This window comes from Cynocephalus volans, chromosome 8 (assembly GCF_027409185.1).
Source record: "Cynocephalus volans isolate mCynVol1 chromosome 8, mCynVol1.pri, whole genome shotgun sequence".
Taxonomy (NCBI): domain Eukaryota; kingdom Metazoa; phylum Chordata; class Mammalia; order Dermoptera; family Cynocephalidae; genus Cynocephalus; species Cynocephalus volans.
In genome coordinates this window covers 108,341,409-108,362,126 of record NC_084467.1, presented here as the reverse complement: position 1 = coordinate 108,362,126, position 20,718 = coordinate 108,341,409, and the positions used below count along the sequence as shown (strand labels likewise).

The following is a 20,718-nucleotide window of genomic DNA, read 5'->3' as shown; positions in this document are numbered from 1 at the left end:
CAGTATAGATAAAACTAGATTGTTGAAACTGGGTGATGGGTACATTGGGATTTATTATATGAATACTATTCTACTTTTGTATGTATTTAAAAATTTCCACAATAAAAAGGTTTTGTTTGTTTTTTTTAATAAAGAAAGAGGCCTGTTATACACGAGATTTAGTAGAAATAAAAATATACAAAAATAAAATTATAAAAAGTGGGATGAACAGGCCAGTTTAGTGCTAATATAAATTGTGTTGAAAGTTTGTAATAAATAAAATTACTATATACATATTCATTTTAGTTTACTTCAGGCAAATGAAATTCTAAAATTGATTGCTCTACCCAAGAAACTTCAAGTCTATTTCTCATAGGCTTTAGTGCTAACTCCTTTAATACAATTCTTTCTTCTGCCTCATACATATATAGTCCAAATCAAACAATCTTTAGAACCAGAAGAGTACATACTAGGTTTATTATCCTTTTATAGTCTCAACTGCTGCATGAAAGAACTCTCTTTAGAGGAAAAAGGGATCTTTCACTTCATGATCCATTCAATTTTTAGCCAAGAAACACAACAAAAGAGCGATTCTATTACACGCCCACTTAAATTTGGCAGCACAGGGAATATACAAAAGTATCTCAAAAAGTTCATGGAAAAACAGAATTAAAAGTTAATACAAACCTTCCCATGAACTTTTTGAAGTACCCTCACAAATACATATATTCACACACACACACATATACACACACACACACACAAGTACAAAAATTTTTGCACTTTCCTGAGAACCTAGTTTGTGATCAGACTGAAAAATACTGGAATGATTACACACTCATCAGAATGGCTAAAATAAAAAATAGAGACAACACCAAATGCCCTGGTGTTAATGCCTGAGTGTTAAGTTTGGTCCTTGGTTTTGGAAATGTTACCAAACAGACAATACTATCCTATAAAGATCAATAATGACATCTAGAGGAGAACAGATGTAACTTCCATAGCAGAATGTATTAGATCAAAAAAATCCATATAAATTATATAGTAACCACAGACCCAGTTTATTTCCAGACCTCCCCTACCTACCCTCAACAACCCAAAAGTTGTGCACATAAGAGATACCTACCTGATGATTTGTACCTTCACAAATTACATAAAGTAGCAAAGTGTAGTAGAATGTTTTTGTTTGCTAAGTAAAGTAAATCTCTGCTTTTCCAACAAACTTAGGTACATCCTACTCAAAATAAATAAATCAGCTTCTATGCCTCAACTCACAAGTGTAAAATTGGAATAAGTATATACTTTTTTTTGTGTGTGTGTGACCGGTAAGGGAATCGCAACCCTTGGCTTGGTGTTGCCTGAACCGTGCTCAGCCAGTGAGCGCACCGGCCATCCCTATATAGAATCCGAACCCGCGGCGGGAGCACCGCTGCGCTCCCAGCGCCGCACTCTCCCGAGTATACACTTTTTTTTTTTTGGCAAAGTGGGATTTGCAATTTGGCTACTTACAACTTTTGATTTACAAAGCATCTTGAAAGGCAAAGTAAAACTTTAAAGTTTTTTTATCTAAGCAATCAATGATGAATGAAAATCACATTTAGCTCTTTGAAATAGAATGCTGGTCACAAGACTTTTAATACTTTGAAAGGACATTAAATAAACAGGACTTTTAGAGTGATGGATTCAAAGAACTTATTGATGCTATGAAGTGCTCAATGGAACATACTGGCTGGAATATATATAGTTACATGATTGAAAAGTGAACTAACATACTTACAAACAAAATATATACTGTATTTGGGTCTTCTGAGCTCCTGAATCAGATAATCCACATTCTCCTAGAAAATAAAGAATGAACAAACAAACAAAATATACAGAGAGTTGCTGAAGCAAAAACAAGCATCATTTATTGATTTATTTATTTACTGAGAGCCTTCTGTATGCTGAGATCTAGATTAACTGTGTGCATATTGGGGGGTGAGGGGTGGGGGGAAAGTTACATTAAATATAATGATCAGGAATCATAAAAATATGCTTAATATTATACATATAATATTAAACATTAACTAGCTGCATTACCTTGCCAAATTAAGATAAAAAATATAAAGAACACAGGTGTTAAAATATTACATAAAACTAATAATTCTCAAATTTGCCTCAAGTTGCTTGTCTATAAATCGTATTCATCTGACCAAAATTTTTATATAGAACATCAAAATGTGTCTTTAAAAATCAACATTCAGAAGAAAATATAGTTAATTATATTAACTTTGGCTTTTAACTTATCAGGACCTAAGACTACACATCTGCAATGTTTGGAAAGTATCTGCAAATAGCAGGCTAAGATCTTTTCTATAATTACATTATTTTAAAATGCAATACAAAAGTTAGATGCCAAAAAAATGGGTTTTTATATGGTCAGAACATAAGAATTCCTATTACATAAGATTACAATGTAGGTTTTATCTATTTCTGATACTATAACACATGGTTAAATTTTAATATACATTGGGTCCTCAAACTAAACATGATATATAATTTTTGAATTTGTTTAAAAAATCACTTTTCTTTACAGAATTAATGTAAGCAATGCATATTTCTTGTTAAATGGGAAAAAGTTCTAAAAATTGTCATTTAGATTAAAATGCATTAAAATTAAATTTATAATATTAAGGAAAAAATTTTTTTAATAACAAATATTTTAAACCTAAAATTAGATCCTCATAATATGTTAGGCAAATGACAAAATGAATTAAAAGATTCCTAAGAGAATTTGAGAGAGTATACATAGCTGTGAAAGAGGTTCCTAAAATGTTAGGAAATAATGAACTTAGACATCTCTATGATCCCTCTTGAAACAAAATTTCATGGCTAAGAGTTACAAATGTGAAGCAATTGGAAACTACTACAACACAGCATGTATTCATTAATTCAGCAACTATTTTTTGAGTGGTCACTGTGTAGCAGGCATTGGAGACATAATAGTAAGAAAAAAGCAGATACTATCTCTGTTCTCATGGAGCGTACTGCTGATAGGTGAGACAGATATTAATTAATCACAAAAACCATATAAAACTTCAACCATGACAAGCAATAGGGAGAGGAAGATGGTGCCGTAAGTGCTTACAGGAGGGGGGTTTGACCTGGTCAGCAAGACCAGGGAAGGTTTGCTTGAGGGATTGAAAAAGTTTCAGGCATAGGGAACAGCCTGTGCAAAGGTCCCATCGCATGATGAAACAAGGAGAATACAAGGAGTCTTCAAAAAACTCATAGAAAGATCTATATTATCTTGTAATTCAATTTTTCCATACACTCTTTGAAGTACCCTCATATAGTGGACTGAAAGATAAGGGTGATTGAGGTGCAGAGTGCAAAAGGGGGAATGGTTTGAAATGAGGCTGAGGAAATGGGAGGAACTAGACCACCCTGGCTCTTGCAGGCCACAATTATGGTGTTTTGTGTTTATCACAAAAGCAATGAGAAGTCATTCAAAGATTTCAAGCAGGAGTGACATGATTAGATTTGCATTTTGAAAAGTACATAATGTACAAGCATGGTAAAGATGCATTGGAGTTGAAAAACACAAATATGAAGTAAGAGAGTATACAAAATATGACTGAAATAGGAAAAAAATTTTAAAGGAGAAATTCAAGGTAGATTTAGAAGGTGATGGACAAAAACAGACAAATGGCTAAAGAACCTTTAATTAGGCGAAGAGAGCAAACAAATAGGGGACTGGAATGAGCATGCAGAAGGATGATAGAAAGGCCTAGTTGGCTACAGTGGAGGAGCAGAGTTGGGACATAGGAAGTTTGGATACACAAAGGCAGACTAAACCAACTAAAGGAGGGCTTTGACTGCTGGGCTAATAAATATATGTTTAATAGAATTAAAATTGAGCCAATATAGGTTCCCAAGCATAGATGTGAATAAAATGGTAAAGATTCAAGATGCTGATAGCCATATATAAGATTAAATGGCAATGATGTTTAGTGTGATAGGTATGGAGGTTAAGCCAGGAATAAAGTGATGTGGGTCTCTGTTATAGAAGTTAGTCAGTGGCTTTGGGAATACCTGTGAATCTAAAAGGCATTTTAAAGGAAGAACTGACCGTAAAGGTGAACTGGGGTATATAGAAAGGAAAAGAATTAAGGTTATAACTCTGACAAACCAATATTTATGTCACAAATGATGATAATACAAATTCATTTTGCCTTAATGCTCTCAGATAAGAGTGGTCTGCATTTGCCTAGGCAGATGGCCGCTCAGTTTATGCAGTACCTTTGTAGGTCGAAGAAAACAAATTGCCTTCAGGTGTTTCATGATCTCTCGATTTTGAGAATCAATGCGTTCAAAGAGGTACACTTCCTTCTGAAGAATCTCTGACTGTGTGTATACCATACTCACTATGCCAGTCTGTAAAGAAAAAGAATTAACTAAGATTATGCTAGTCCATAATAATAAAAACAAGCAGCAATATCTAAGCCTTTAAGAAAAAACTAGTACTTAGCTGGATAACTTTAAATATTAACATATGGAATAAAATTTTCTGAACATCCAAAACAGGTATGTAATGTATCCAGAATAAAAAACATGCTCTCTCCAAACACGAACAATCCATAAATTTCCAGAAATATTTTCTCTATTGCCTTTTTTTTGGGTCTGTGACCAAATAATTACCTGTCATCTAAGCTTAAGCTACAATAACTTTACTTTAAAAACAGTGTTGAGTGGAAATCAGGACCATCCCAAAGTCTTCCAAGTGCTCTCACATGATAATGATTTCGTGGCAGGGACATTTAGAAAAGAATTTCTGATTCCAATAAATAGTTCCGTGTACAGGAAGTCTCTGGGCAGTGGTTAGAGCCATTCATACTGAAAACCCACTGGACAAGCTTTATAGAACCTTTCAGTTCCACACAGATTTTAAAATCTTTTATTAAATACTAAATCTTACAGTGGAATGGGGCCAGCTATTGTAAGGGTTCCTTCACACTCAAACACTGAGCAAAAGCAAACTCACCGTATCTTTATCCATGAGAAGTACTTTCATACCCGGCCCGCTGTCCTCTATCATTTTGGAAACGTACTGCTTCACAGCAAAAACCACGTTCATGGTGGCGAATTGGCAGGTGTTGTACAGCCTTCCCGCCCCCTTTTTCTTGCTAAATTAACCCCCGGCCTGTTGGTGGGGTCTCAGCTGCTTCCTCCCCGCCAGGCTTCGGCTTCCGGGAGTCCGGGCAGCCGTGGTGCTGGGAGTTGTAGTTCCGCTGCGGGGTCCAGGGAACCAATCACCGCGGGGTGGAAAAATCGGGCTGAGACACCCTGGGTCGCCGGCACGCGCAGGCGCGGTTCTCAACCCACCTCCCTCCTGGAGGTGTTTGAGGCTTGGACCCTCAGACCCCTTCCCCACTTTGGTCCCGGAGGCACGGTCCAGGCCTGAAGTCCCTCTTGCTGGCTTTGGGAGAAGGTGGCGCCTCGTGGTGTGAGGAACTTGGCCTAAAGCTGGCTCGGAGGCAAGAACTACAGAGCGTGGCCGTGGTCACTATTTGCCATGAACACTTTCTTGGGTGGCAATGAGGGATGAAGGGAAGGGAGGTGACATAATGCTCCCTGCCCGGGACTCGGAGGGACAGCATTTGGTAAATCACACGCGGTATTCGCTAAGTAGCGGACGAGATTCGTCTTCCCTACTTCTCTGGGTCATTAATAAAGCGAAGATAGTACTCCTGTGCTGAGGCTGCAAAATGAGGCCCGGATTGGTTTTCCCAAGACAGAGGTGCATCTGAAATTGAACAAGTATTTGTTGAATGAGTGAACAAAGGGCACGCCTTTTAGGGTTGCTTTGGGAGAGGCCTCAGATTCCCCAGGAGGGCCTGAGCTGAGACAGGAACCAACGGAGCCCCGAGCGCCCCCTGGTTCGGTGGCCTGAGAAACAACTGGACTCTGCCGGCTCCTGCTCGCGCGGGGAGCTGGGTACCCGCGACTCTGAAACTGTTCGTAGGAGCCGAGTTTAAAGGGTCCGAGAAGGGGTAGGAGACACGTAGCGTGGGGATTTTAAACGAAAACGCACAAATATTTTATTTAATAAACAACCAAAATTTAGTAACAATTTAAAACCATCAACCTCTGCATTTGTGTTTACACCACACAGGTCTCCTCTCCATATATTCTTTTTACCAAAATATATACTCTCCATATATTCTTTTACCTCAATGCTTTCCAGTATTTCCTATGCATGGTCATGAAAGGAACTGAGAAGCACTGCAGTAGAGAATGCTCACATATATATGAGACATGTACAAGAATGTTCTTAACAGTATTGATGATAATAGCAAAAAATATTGAAAACAAATGTCCATCAACAGAAGAGTGAATAAATAAATCACGGTATAATTTTATAATAAAATACTATACTTAGTGGTTAAGATGAATGAACCAGACTTAGGGCATCCATATGGTTGTATCTCAAAAAGATGGTGGAGGGATAAAAGCAGCATACACACTCCTTGTAGAGTATGATATTATTTATATAAGATTTGAAAACATGCAAAAATAGTAGTATTTTGCTTAGGGCTACAAACTTGTGGAAAGACATAAAGAAATTCTACATGAGAATGATAACCAAATTCAATTTGTGGTTATTTCTAGCATGGGAATAAGAGAGATGCAACTGGAGACGGGAACACAGGGTTCTTCAACTATAATACTGATGGGCATTATTTATTTCTTAAGATGGGTGGAGGATAGATGGGTATTCCTTATTTTATTATACCTTTTTGCCTGTTTATTTTATAAGTGCTTTCTCTCACTTCACTGGTGGAAAGTCAGACATCAGCCTCGGCTTTGGGCAGAATTAATTGCTGGATAAAATGTAACATTCATTCCTTCAATAAATACCTATTGAATGTCTTCTATGTCAGATGCTGTATTAGTTTGCTATGGCTGCCATAGCAAAATACCATAGATTGAGTGGCTTAAACAACAGAAATTTATTTCCTCACAGTTCTGGAGGCTGGAATTTCAGGATCAAGGGGTGGAAGTTTGGTTTCTTCTGAGGCCTCTTGTCTGTCTTCTCCCTCTGTCTTCACATGGTCTTCTCTCTGTGTGTGTCTATGTCCTAATCTCCTTTTCTTATAAGGACTCTAGTCATTTTGGATTAGTGCCTACCCTAATGACCTCATTTTAATTTAATTACCTCTTTAAAGACCATATCTCCAAATGTAGTCACATTCTGAGGAATTGGGGGTTAGGATTTCAACATGTAGATTTTTGTGGGGAGGACACAATTCATTCCTTAATAGATACTGATTGTTGAATAAATCTTTCAACCCTGTATGTTACCTAACAACATAAAAATATGTGATGGGAGGTTTTGAAAGTCTCACTGAAGGAGTCACTGTTGATATTATTTGTATTTCCTCTTCTATACTCCAATATTAAGTAAGAATCTATGGCACTACTTCTACCCCTTGATTTTTTTTTCTCTTTTAAACTAGCTTCTATTTCATAAAGTGGTTGAGATTATTGAAAGTATGCCAAAAGACTGCGGGTTTTTTTTTTGTTTTGTTTTGAAATGGCAAACAGTTGTAACATCATGCAATCCACGTAGATTTGTATCCCTCCCATTTTTAGTGAATAATTTGTATTTACACTGTTATTAAGTTTTATGTTTATTTTGATGAGTATATTAGTGAATGTTCATCTTCCGTACCTGGATTGGGCAGTAGAGAAAGAATATGAAAAGTAAGTATCTATGTGCATTCGGTACCTTAATTTGTCAGTATTCTTAAAAATACCTAATAAATAATTTAAATTTACTTTAAAAAACAGATTTGGAGTGGCCAGTCCGTGGCCCACTTGGGAGAGCGTGATGCTGACAACACCAAGTCAAGGGTTAAGATCCCCTTGCCCGTCATCTTTTTAAAAAATAAGATAAAATAAAATAAAATAAAAAACAGATTTGGTACCTTTTGTAAGAAAAGTATAAAATAATAAACTTATTGTAAAAAAGATTTTTTCTAAGTAGTCATTATTATTAACAGATAAAGAATATCTAAAATACCTTTTATAATGTTGATTTCATTGTGTTTTTTTTCTTCCAAAGTGAGATTGAGAGGCTGTCTAATGAAACATCAAATTATTTAAATTTCACCAGTTTGGAGATGACTATGGTATTGTGAATCTTGTTTATTTCCTTAATACTCAATGTGTTAGAGCAGTATTTCTCAAACTCTAATGTGCATGTGAGTCACCTGGAGATATTGCTAATATGCAGATTTTTGAGTCAGTGGATCTGGGGTGAGGTCTGATATCCTGTAATTTTAACAAGTGATGCTGGTGCTGGTGTTCCATGGGCCACATTTTGAATAGCAAAGCAGTAGAGGGTCAAGATTATTGCGGGCTGGGAGAATACAATGAGAATAAGTAAAGTTTTTGTTCTTGTCACTACTGAGCTTTAGTACTATTCCTTACTTTTCCCCTCAACCTTCTGTTCCAACTTTCCCTCATCCATTTCTACTAGTATTTGCTCCTTGAAATGGTCTTATAACTATGCTCCAAAGGCCTTTGGGTGGCGCTCTCACTTGTCATTCTTTTCTACCTTGGACTTGGTTAAGAACTTTTGTGTTAAGCTGTAATGTTAGCTGTAAATTTCTGTTTATTCACACTTAAGCCCCTTGCATAGTAATATTTCCACATTCTTAGAGTGAGGATTACTGAGTCTACATGTATAAAACATTATGATAATGAGAAATATTTTAATGGACAAATCCTAACAAAGTGTTGTCTCACTGTGTGTCTTATTGTATCAAGATAGAACTTCAGAATTATGAGCAATAATTTTATTACATGAATAAAGACTTGTAGATACTGTTCTAAGGAAAAGATTCTTTGAATCCTTTCATTTTGAAATATTTATTTTTAGTACTTACAAATCCTAGATTATTGTATATTGTCATCATCCAATCTCATTACAGAAGCATGTCAGAGATTTGACCCTTGGAAAACTATTCTTAGCTCCTCTGCCAGTGACAGTAGCAACTCATGGGAGAACTTACCGATTTGTACTCTCTGGGGAGAAAGACAAAGATAAATTAGTAAAGTTTGAATTATAGATTTTAAGAAAATTGTTACTTTTTCAATATTTTATTTTGAAATAATTTAAGATTTACAGAAAAGTTGCAAAAATAGCGAGTTCCCTTATACCCTTTACTGAGCTACCCTCAATGTTAACATCTTACGTAATCATAGTACAAAGACAGAACCAGGAAATTAACACTCATAAAATACTATTAACTAAATTACAGACTTTATTCAAATTTCACCAGTTTTCCCACTATTGTCCTTTTTCTGGTCCAGGATACAATCTATAATCCCACACTGCATGTAGTTGTCATGTCTTAGTTTCCTTTAATCTGTGACAGTTCTCAGTCTTTTATGACCTTGACACTTTTGAAGAGTACTGATCAGTTGTTTTGTAGAATATCTCTCAATATGGGTTTAACTAATGTTTTCTCATTATTAGATTGAGATTGTGCACTTTTGGCAGGAATATCACAAAGTTATGTGCCCTTTTCAATATCAGGAGGTACATAGTGTTGATATATCTTATATTGGTAATGTTAACTTTGATAACGGTCTATATGGTGTCTGCTGGGTTTCTCCATTGTAAATTTACTATTTTTCTCATTGTAATTAACATATAACATATGGAGAGATGCACTCAGGCTATGAAAATATCCTGTTTCTCATCATATGAGGGGTCTTCAAAAAGTTCATGGAAAGATTTGCATTATCTTTTTTTTTTTTTTGGCAGCTGGCTGGTATGGGGTTCAGAACCCTTGGCCATGGTGTTATCAGCACCATGCTCTAACCCAGTGAGCTAACCAGCCAGCCTGCTGTATCTTTTAATTCTATTTTGCCATGAACTTTTTTTTTTTTTTTTTTTTTTTTTTTTAAAGATGACCGGTAAGGGGATCTTAACCCTTGACTTGGTGTTGTCAGCACCACGCTCAGCCAGTGAGCGAACCGGCCATCCGTATATGGGATCCGAACCCGGGGCCTTGGTGTTATCAGCACCGCACTCTCCCGAGTGAGCCACGGGCCGGCCCTTGCCATGAACTTTTTGAAGTACCCTAGTACTTTCACCTGCTAATTTTAGCTAGAATTCATTGATGGTTCTTGCCTGCAACAATTGCTGTTTGCCTAATGGTGATTATTTTCTTCATTCCTTCTGCATTTATTATTTGAAATTCTTCTGTTAAGAAGAGCTGTCCCTTCTTCACCATTTATTTATTTGTTCAATAATTTATTTGTGTCAATATAGATTCATGTATATTTAAGAAAATTGTTATTTTTAAGTAATAGGAAGAATATAATATAGAAGTTAAGAGTGCAGGCTCCAGAATTAGCCAGCCTGGATTTGATTCTGCTGTGTACTAGCTGTATGACTCATAGCTAGTAAACCACACCTCAGTTTCCTCATTTATAAATGAAGACAATAACACCCACTTCAGTTTGGTGTGAGAATTAAGTGAGATAATACATATAGTCTTTAGCCTAGCTTTAATTAATTTTTCTTAGCAATTTTTCTATACTGTGCTTAGTTTTATTGTTTATAAGTTCCCCTTCTACAAACTGAATATAAAAACTTCTCATGTTTTTGCCTCCCTGAGTAATTATTGAAATTTATAAAATGAATCTTAAAATACTTTGTAATGTTAAAGAGATACACAATAAGTAATTATTTCTTAGAAAAAAAGATCAAACTAGGTTATTGCTAAGCTGCCCTTTATGATTACGATTCGGTTCTTGGGCTGCTCTTGGTGTTAGATATGGAGAGGAACATAAATGTGATTAAATTATTTTTAGCATGTTAGGTAATGTTTCAAGAGAACAGGTAAGCCATATGAAGTACCAGAAAATTCATACTTATAACTCCTTAAATTTCATTAGTGGTATAGGAGTCTTGAGTATATTTTTTTTGAGTAAGAGCTTTATTGAGATATAATTCACATACCATAAAATTTGCCCAATTTATACAATTCGGTGGTACTTAGCATATTCAGAGAGTTCTGCAACCATCACCACGATATAATCTCAGAAGATTTTCATCCTCCAAAAAGAAACCGTACTGGTTAGCCATCACTTCCCATCCTTCAACTGCAACCTCCTGTCAGCCCCTGGAAAACATCAATCTTTCTATTTCTATGGATTTTCCTATTCTGGACATTTCATATAAATGGAATCATATCATATATGGTCTTTTGTGCCTGGCTTCTTTCACTTAGCATAACGTTTTCAAGGTTCATTATGTTGTAGCACACTTCAGAACTTCATTCCTTCTTAAAGCTGAATAATATTCCATGGCATGGGTATACGTTTTGTTTATGCATTCATCTGTTGACAAACATTTGGGATATTTTTACCTTCTATTAAGAATAATGCTACCATGAATATTCGCATATAATGTGGACACATGTTTTTTGTGTGGACATATGTTTTCAGTTCTTTGGGGAGTAGAATTGCTGGATCATATGCGGATACTTCACAAAATTCATGGAAAGATTCATATTATCTTTTAATTCTATTTTTCCAGAAAATTTGTGATACTCTTGCATGGTAACTCTATTTTTTAACTTTTTGCCAAACTGTTTTCCAAAGTGTGACCGTACCATTTTACATTCCCACCAGCAATGTATAAGGGTTCCAATTTCTCCACATCCTTGACAACACTTGTTATCATCCGTCCTTTTTAGAATTATTATTATTTTGATCACAGCCGTCTTAATGGGTTATGGTGGAGTTTTTATAGCAAAATAAACCCAATGTGAAGGGAGTGCCCTGTTAGCATCACAGTAACAGTTAAAATAATCTGGGCAAGCATATTCTCTAACCAACTACAGGACCCAATCAATCACAGGCGGTATAAAAGGGGATAATACTAATAATACTGCCCTATTCCCACTGCCTGTGTGGCCCTCCTTTACAGTTAAGGGCAGTGGTTCTTGAAATGTGGTCCCTAGAGCTGCAGCATCAGCATCACCTGGGAACCAGCTGGAAAGGCAAATTCTTGAACAGACCCAGCTCTCTGTGTTTTCAGGTGATGCTGATGCTGCTCAAGTTCAGGGGATAGCAGAGTCCACTACAAAGCAGCTTTGCCTCTGAACATCAGCAGCAACCCCCTTATTAGTGATAATATGCAGCAAACCCATCACCCCTACAAATGAGATGAGAATGCCACAGGAAAGGATTTTAGAAAGAGCCAATCATGCAAACTCAAGTAGAAGGACTTCACACTTTCCTGTAATGAGTGATAACCATTAATGTAAAATGTTCACAATTAATTTGGGGCACAGAAAACCCAGCTGGAAGGTAAACAGGAATTTCACACGCCCCATCAAAGGCAGTAACATAGATATAATTTCCCTAAAATTTGCTGTCCTAAGTATTCCTATCCATTCAAAATTTCAAAGAGCATGCTATCATAGTTACCCTTTAGCTCCCTGGAAAGAGGATGGCACAGGAGCTTCATAGAACAATCATTTGAAACAATAAAGATGACCCCACTGCTACCAGGTCAAAGACAAATGCTCTGGAGACCCCGTATGTTCAGTACCATTTTAAAAATCAGGGAAAATAATGTTCTTTGAAGAACTACTGTATGTTTCTTTCATATACTGCCATTTAAAAATCTCTATATACATTTTTTACAAGCTTATACATTCAGTCATTAAGTAGGTGAAGCCTCTTTGTGGCTACATTTTTGTTACTTCCTTAGAATCCTGGTTAGATTCACTGCTCCTCTGCATCTTCACCAGGAAGCCATCGGTGGTAAGACGGCAAAGCAAGATTTCAATCAGGCTGGGTCTGCTCTTGCAGAGCATCTCCCACTCAGGTTGTCAGGAGAGCAGAACACACTCGAATGTGCACGAGGATGGAGAGAAAGATCCACATGGCTAAACAGCAAGAAGCAATGAAACACGGAACTCAAGCAAAAAACTCCATCAGAGTAGGGATGCTTAAATCCCAACCTTCAACAATAGGACTTTTTTTATAGCATTTCTCGTGTCTGAGACATCACAGTATCTTGGAGTGAATTCAAAACCTTTTGGTAAGTGTCCAGGATATCCTGAGCAGTGGGTCTTTCTGCAGGAGTCTGGCTCTTACATGCCTTGTGAATATCAAACAAATGGAATCGGACCATATCACTCCCTTCTACGTGCCCCAAAAGGAAACTGGAGACATCTGGAATCTTCCAGATGTCAACCTTCTCGTCATACGAGGGCATGATGTCATCATGAAAAGGCCTGTCCTCTCCATGGGGCCACAACTGCTCTGGAGCCACAAAATCTCCACGCAGCTCCCTGTGGCCGCACTTCACAAATGACTTGGAGCTGTGATTCACCAGCGGCAAGGCGTCCAAGTCGTTGGCCACGATGCTGAAGTTGCTCGTCAGCAGGTACTGAGACAGTGTCTTGGGCAGGTCGTTGGAGTCACACATGACCAGTGTGCCCAGCGGGCTGTGGTGCAGGTAGTTAATGATGCCGACGTAGCCCATGGCCAGCTGTAGCCTGTGCTGCCACGTGTTCATATGTCGGTACTTTGAAAGGTTTAGAGCTTCTTCCAGGTTGCTCAAGGAACCTAACGGGTGATATTCAGTAAGAATAGTGTTGTCGTCCTCACAGTAGCCAAGCAGCATGACAACATGTTTGCTTTGCAGAGATTTCAGCATCTGCAGTCCGTGAAGGAAATCATCTTTCATCTCCACACTGGTGAGCCGTGAGAGAGCAACTTTGCGTTCCTTCCACTCAGACAGAAAGACCCTCTTCACGGCTCCTTCCCCGACGCGCTTCAGCGGCCTCACTTCTGCTCTCAGCGCCTCACAGGACAGCCACGGGGAGCAGGTTTCCATATGTCCCATTCTGAAGTGGCCATGGGGACAGTGCCTGGGATCCACAAGGGGCTGTGGCGGGGAAATGAAGAACCGATCAAGGCAGAGGTAGAGGAGCGCGTTGGTGAGAGCCACCGCGAGCAGCAGCCTGGCCGCAGGGGGGCCCTCTCTACGGCCGAGATCCTGCCTGCTCTCCTGGGGTTTCTTCTCCATGTTGCTATCCTCCACGATTTCCAGAGACAAGCACGACGTGAGGGTCAACTTTCAGGAGTGTGTTCCTTCTTCCTCCCAGCTCAGGTCTCCACCCAGATACCAGGGTCAGTGAGTGTGCTGGTGGACACCGGGGACTGGTCCGAAAGCACTCTGACAGGTCTGCTCCACGTGGCCAAGGCTGGCTGGACTAGGTCACCCCCTCTCTTCAAACGTGTATCACCTCTTCCCCCACCTTCACTCTGAGCTGCTGATCTTGTGCCTATTTTACTAGACTCACGACTTTCCATCTCCACGTGCTGACAGCTCCAATCCCAGCCTCTCCTCGGAACCCAAGGCTTGCTTCCTTGACGTCTCCATTTGCATGTACGATGGACAACTCGAAATAATATTTCCCCTTTCTCATAAAGATTCCAGGTCACATCCTTCTCTCCAGCCCATTCCCTCCGTCATCTCAGCGAGTTCAGCTGAAATTATGACTATTTTTAACACTCAGGCCTCACGGTCTCTTGAGCTTCTTCCACCTGCGCCTGATTCTCAGAAGGGACTCAGGGCTTCTGCAACAGTTTCCTACGTGTTCTCCCACTTCTTTCTCTTTTCTAGTCCATTCTCCGCAGAGCAAATCAGCTTTTTTTCCGTCCGGCTAGGAGAGGAAGCTGCCCGCTGCCGCGGAGATAGCGCCGCCCCCGCGTCCGCGCCGCGTCGCCCCGCCCCCCGGAGAGCGCGCGCAAGGACCCGGATGGAGGCGCAGGCGAGCGCCGCCACGGCTGCCTCAAGGCTTTTTCATACTGAAGTAGTTCTTTTAGAAATGGCTCATTATTCACTTGATCAAGCATTTGATCAAGATCACTGTTTTAACTCACAAGAAAAATATTTAATATTATAAAAATAAAATTTAAAATATTTTACTTATAAATTTTTCCACTTGCAGCAAATGAAGTTTCTTTAATGTAGGACATTATTATTCAAGATTTTCCTCTTAAATAATAGTAATAAATAATAACAGCCACCTTTTACTGAGCTTCTACTATGTGCTGAGACCTTTCTAAGTACCTCAAGCAACCTTTGCAACTTTCCTTTGAGGTGGGTTATTATCTCCATATTACAGATTAAACTGAGGTTCAGAGAAGTTGAACTTTCCTGAGGAAAGCAAATTGAGAGAAGCATACTTTTTCAGTGGGCATTTTACCATGTTTCTTTGTATACATCCTTTTTGCACATCCTGTTTTGGAAACTAGATGTCATTTCTTTAAGGACAGAGTTTTTTTCCCCATTCTTTTCACCTTGTGTAGTGTCCTACACACAGACGTTACCCAATAAATATTTAATATTGGTGATACTCATTACTGCGCAAACTGCTACAATGGCATGTTGAAAAATAGAGTTTTACACAGACAGAACAAAGAAATTGATAAACTTATGTAAGTGATTTGTGCCAAAAATTTCATTGAATGATATGGAATAAATTCTGAGAAAAATATGGAATTGCTTTCCAGATTCAAAGGGAAATTACAGGGACGTAGACTTGACCGTTCCAGTGCTCTTTTAACAAACAGCATGACATTTATTTTTTTCTGACTATCTTCCAGCGGTGATTAAGAAGAGGATCAATTTTACGGAATTGCTGCTTAAGAATTTACTTGAGAAGCATCAGCTTTTATAGTCATTAATTTGGCTTTGGAATTTTTCAGCAGTTCGACAGAGGGCGCCCTTGGACCACCAAGAAGGTACCAATAACTCAAGCTCGGTAGCACTGGCCGCTGACACACCAAGTAATGGTTACACGTATGACGGAAAATGCATTGTTTTGGCCAAAATAGATTGCAAAACGCTTATTTAGTGTTGAGTTTAATCTGTTCATGACTTTAAATCACATTGTATAAGATTTGTTGTGTAAATGGAATGGTATATAATTTTTTTTATTTCTCAAAGACTAAAGTAATTGCTATAAGATTCAAATCAATAAGCATGCTACTTTGGAAGATTTGTTTTATAAATATAGAGTCACGTGTAAAGTTTGAAGGATGGGAATCTGTTTATAATTTCTATTCATATCTGATTGCAGTCGTTGATGGCAGATCTGTCAATATGAATATATGTATATATTAGGCCACTTAGTAAGTACTTTCTGTGCATTATCCTCACAACTAAATGATATAAGTAGCACTGTCACCCTTTCTTTATTTAAAAAAAATATTAAAATAATTTTTGTTTTAAAATTATTTTTAATAGGCAAATAAAAATTGTATATTTTTATCATGTACAACATGTTGTTTTGAACTATGTTATCTTCTTTTTAAAAATGAGAAAATAGAAGCTTAGAGAGATTAAAATAATTTCCACTGATAAATGACAAAATTGGGATTTGAGTCTGGAGTTGTGAACACCAGAATTCATGCTTTTGCCCAGAAAACTATACTGCAAATGACAGTTTCCTTTGTTCGTAGTATAAAATAAACAAATAATAGCAAACTTGGTTTTTTTTCCTTTTACTTTCCAGTTATTATTGAAAGTATACAGCAACATCCACACCCATCATGACTTAATTTAGGGATAGTACTGGAAAGCTAGACTTTTTATTTCCTAGTGGTATAGTAATTTAAATTCAGGTACTGGAACAGAATAATTCAATTCCTCGTCAGGAGAACACAAATTTAGAGAGTAGCATGATAGAATTAAAAGAACACTGATTAAAATACACAGAGATCAAAATTAATCCAGAGAGAAGAGTTAGTTCTAAAACTGGCCTTGCCCTGGGGCTGGGGACATCTCTTGAACCCTGGTAACCTTGGGTTCCATTTTAACAGCACTGGTGAGAGGGAATAACAACGGAGACAGGAGACAAAACCTGAGGCTTTTCAGAGAGCAGGGTTTAATGAGCATGCTTTCAGTGTAAAAGTATGATGTAGTCTGAATTTTTGTGTCTCCTCCCAAATTAATATTTTGAAATCCTAACCTCCAAGGTGATGGTATTAGGAGATAGGGCAGAGATAGGGCCTTTGGAAGGTGACTAGGTCATGAGGCTGAGCCCTCATGAATGATATTAGTGACCTTATGAGAGTCCCGAGAAAGCTCCCTTGTCCCTCTACCACATGAAGACACAGTGAGAAGGTACCATCTATGAACCAGAAAGCAGGCCCTCACCAGACACCAAATGCTCCAGCACCTTGATCTTGGACTTCCCACACATTAGAACTGTCATAAATAAAGTTCTGTTGTTTATGAGCTACCCAGTTTATGGTATTTTGTAATATCAGCCTGAACAGCCTAAGTCAGAGTAAAATAGAAATAAACTTCATAAAGAACAGCAAGAAAAATTACTTATCTTTTTGCACTGGTTATGAATGATAAAAATTTCCCTGAGAATTCATAAGAACAAGTAGACCCTAATGCAAGTTTATACCCCGAATTCATGCTCCCTTGAAATCTTAAAAACAATTTATCTTAAAGTGCTCCTAGGTTGATAGTGACCCCATGCTTTTGGCATAAACAGATGCAAATCTCTGGATGAATAACTCAGATCTCAAAGAATTGCCACAGCTAAGGTTCCATGAAATATAAACTTACATTAAAAATCACAAAGTAGATGAAAAAATAAGGCCCCATAGAGAGCTAGCAGAAATAATAGAGTGGAATCAGACCTGCAAAAACTTTAACTACTTTAAAAATTTGACTTTTAACATAAAATGAATATTTCCAACATGTTTAATGAAATTAAATAGGACTGGCCCGTGGCTCACACGGGAGAGTGTGGTGCTGATAACACCAAGGCCATGGGTTTGGATCCCTATATAGGGATGGCCGTTTTGCTCACTTGGGAGAGCGTGGTGGTGACAACAACAAGTCAAGGGTTGAGATCCCCTTACCAGTCATCTTTATAAAAAAAAGAAAAGAAAATATGATTAAAGAGCCATAGACTATAAAAATGACCAAATGGTTGTGAAAAAGAACAAAAGAGAATGTCCAGAAATGAAAGAGTAGCTAAATGACATAGAGGATAGAGTGATAAGATCATACACATATTTGAACAGTGTTTCAGAACTAGACCTGCACTGCGCATCACAGTAGTCACTAGCCACATGTGACTATTGCTCATTTGAAACGGAATAGTCCAAACTGAGATGTGCTGTAAGTGTAAAATATACAGCAATGTTTGAAGACTTAATATGAAAAAAAATTATAAAATAGCTTACTAATATTTTTATTGATGACATGTTGAAATGATAATATTTTGGTATGCCATGTTAAATAAATTATATTAAAATTAATTTAATCTATTTCTTTTTATAAAATGTAGGTACTAGAAAAATAAAATAATTTTTTTATTGAACATAATTATATATATTTGTGGGGTATAGAGTTGGCTATAAGTACTTGTATACAATATGTGATGATTAAATCAGGATAGTTGGCATATTCATCATTATAGAATGTACTAATTCTTTGTGTCCATTAACCAATTTCTCCTTACTAGAAAAAAAAAATTTATTTTTGAAGTGGGGGGGCTGACTGGTATGGGAATCCAAACCCTTGACTTTGGTGTTATGAGGCTGCTCTCTAGCCAACTGATCTAACCAGTCAGCTCCCTACTAGAAAATTTTAAATGTGGCTTGCAATATATTTCTTTTCTTTTCTTTTTTTAAATGGTGGCTGGCTGGTACAGGGAGCTTGTAATATATTTCTATTGGACAAACAACTCTAGAGCAGAGATTGGCAAACAGCTTGTGGGTGAAACCTGACTTGTCACCTTTTTTGTAAATAAAGTTTTATTGGAAAACAAAAAAAAAGAAGAACACTGATTGAGAACCAGGTAATCTGATTTGTAGTGTGTTTTACTACTTATATCTGGATGAGCTCCCGAACTAATTTAAGCTCACTAGACCTCTGTCTTTCAAAAGAAGGAAATAGACTAGAAACCTCAGTTCATAAGTCTATGAGTTCTATGTTTTACGTGTGAAAAATCATTCTCTTTGCTTTATATACACACACTATACATGTCTTTTTCAATTTCTGGGAGCAGTGTATTAGTATAAATCTAATAATGTCATGTACCTACTTTAGCACTGATATGGAATCTCACAAATGGTGTATGGTCCAGAGCATCTGTCTTTGACATTTCTTAGCCCGTGTTCTTTCTTTTTATCTATGCACAGGTACCTGGGGATTTCTTGTCCATTCTTTCTTTAATTTTGGTTAAAGCATTTCCTTAAGTGGGAAAAGAAGGGTATATTTCCCTTCTTTAACTCCTGGTAGAGGGTTGTGGAATTTATCAACTTTTTGAGGGAAGACTGCATAAATGTAGCAGCAGAGTATCTCTATTAATATTCCTTTGCTTTCTTCTGTGGGTTATTTAGTAACTTTATCTCAAGGCTTAAGATAGGAAAGAAGTAAAGAGAGTGATTGTCTAGTTCTTATGTGAATGTTTAATTTAATGCCACTACTTCCATTGAGTTAAGATGTCTAAATTCAATGAAGTCATTTTTCTGTATATACGGTTATTAGAAGAAAGTGTCTCAGTCACCTGTGTAGACATCTAGTTCTCAACACTGGTTACTAGAGGATTTGTGGAGGGTTTTCACTCATTCAACAAGCATTTGTTGAACACCTGTGCTAGCCATGGAAATGTTGAACATTGAACAAAAAAGACAAAAATTCCTAACCTCGGGTCAGCCCGTGGCTCACTCGGGAGAGTGTGGTGCTGATAACACCAAGGCCATGGGTTCGGATCCCATGTAGGAATGGCCGGTTCACTCACTTCGGAGAGTGTGGGGCTGATGACACCAAGTGAAGGGTTAAGATCCCCTTACCGTCATCTCTAAAAAACAAAACAAACGAAAAAAACTCTTATTTTTCTCCTTTATGAAGTTGGAAGGTGTGGGTAAGTTATTTTATAGACAGATTATAATATTGGGTTATTATATTAATTTTCTTTGTTATACATCCTTGAACTTCAAATAAACAATGAATAGGTTTATTTAGTCATTGCACAACTGATTTTGATTAGACTTTTGTGTTTTTAGCTCTTAGAATGGAATTAAGCCATCATGTATATGTCCAGAAATATGATTTATTTATTTTTATTTTTATTTTTTTAAAAGATGACTGGTAAGGGGATCTTAACCCTTGACTTGGTGTTGTCAGCACCACACTCTCCCGAGTGAGCCATGGGCATGGCTCTCAGAAATATGATTTAAATTAAACCTTTAACAACTCTTAAATTTGAAAAAATATAATTGTGCAAGATTTTATTTATTCAGACCAATTTTTGTACACATTGTATTCAATAACTAAATTTATCTGAATCCTTGACTATAAGAAAATGGGCTTCCAGTATCATCTAACAATGTTATAATGATTATAACACCTTATTGAGCTCATGTACCTAAAATTAAAGAATCAAGAATCTTGAGAGTTGAAAGGGAAAGTAGAGATCATTTAGCTTGATGTAAAATATCTCTGACAGAAAGTCATCCATCTGCTTGACTCTGTCCAAGTAGGAGTAAACTCACTAATTCATGAGAAGCCTATTCCATTTTTGAAGAACTCAAATTATTGAAAATTTATTCCTTACATTAGAGCCAAAACTTATCCCTCTCCAATTTCTACCTTATTGCTTCTCTCCCCAAAACTATATG

General features: G+C 37.4%; 2 protein-coding genes across 4 annotated transcripts in view; both read right to left on the bottom strand.

The window, feature by feature from the left end:
* VPS45 (vacuolar protein sorting 45 homolog) overlaps positions 1-5,199 on the bottom strand; it is a 68,287-nt gene extending 63,088 nt beyond the window's left edge. For all 3 annotated transcript variants that reach the window (XM_063104942.1, XM_063104943.1, XM_063104945.1), the window contains exons 1-3: positions 5,003-5,199; positions 4,261-4,395; positions 1,757-1,817 (exon numbers count right to left, since the gene is read on the bottom strand). In XM_063104942.1, coding sequence (XP_062961012.1) covers positions 1,757-1,817; positions 4,261-4,395; positions 5,003-5,095 — 289 coding nt within the window. In that variant the 5' untranslated portion in view covers positions 5,096-5,199. The remainder of the gene's footprint in view (positions 1-1,756; positions 1,818-4,260; positions 4,396-5,002) is intronic.
* A 5,697-nt stretch (positions 5,200-10,896) lies between these two features.
* Positions 10,897-14,760, bottom strand: POMK (protein O-mannose kinase). The gene has a single exon (XM_063104948.1). It carries the CDS (start codon positions 14,084-14,086, stop codon positions 13,034-13,036), a length of 1,053 nt encoding a protein of 350 aa, XP_062961018.1. The 5' UTR covers positions 14,087-14,760; the 3' UTR covers positions 10,897-13,033.
* Positions 14,761-20,718: the final 5,958 nt, after the last annotated feature.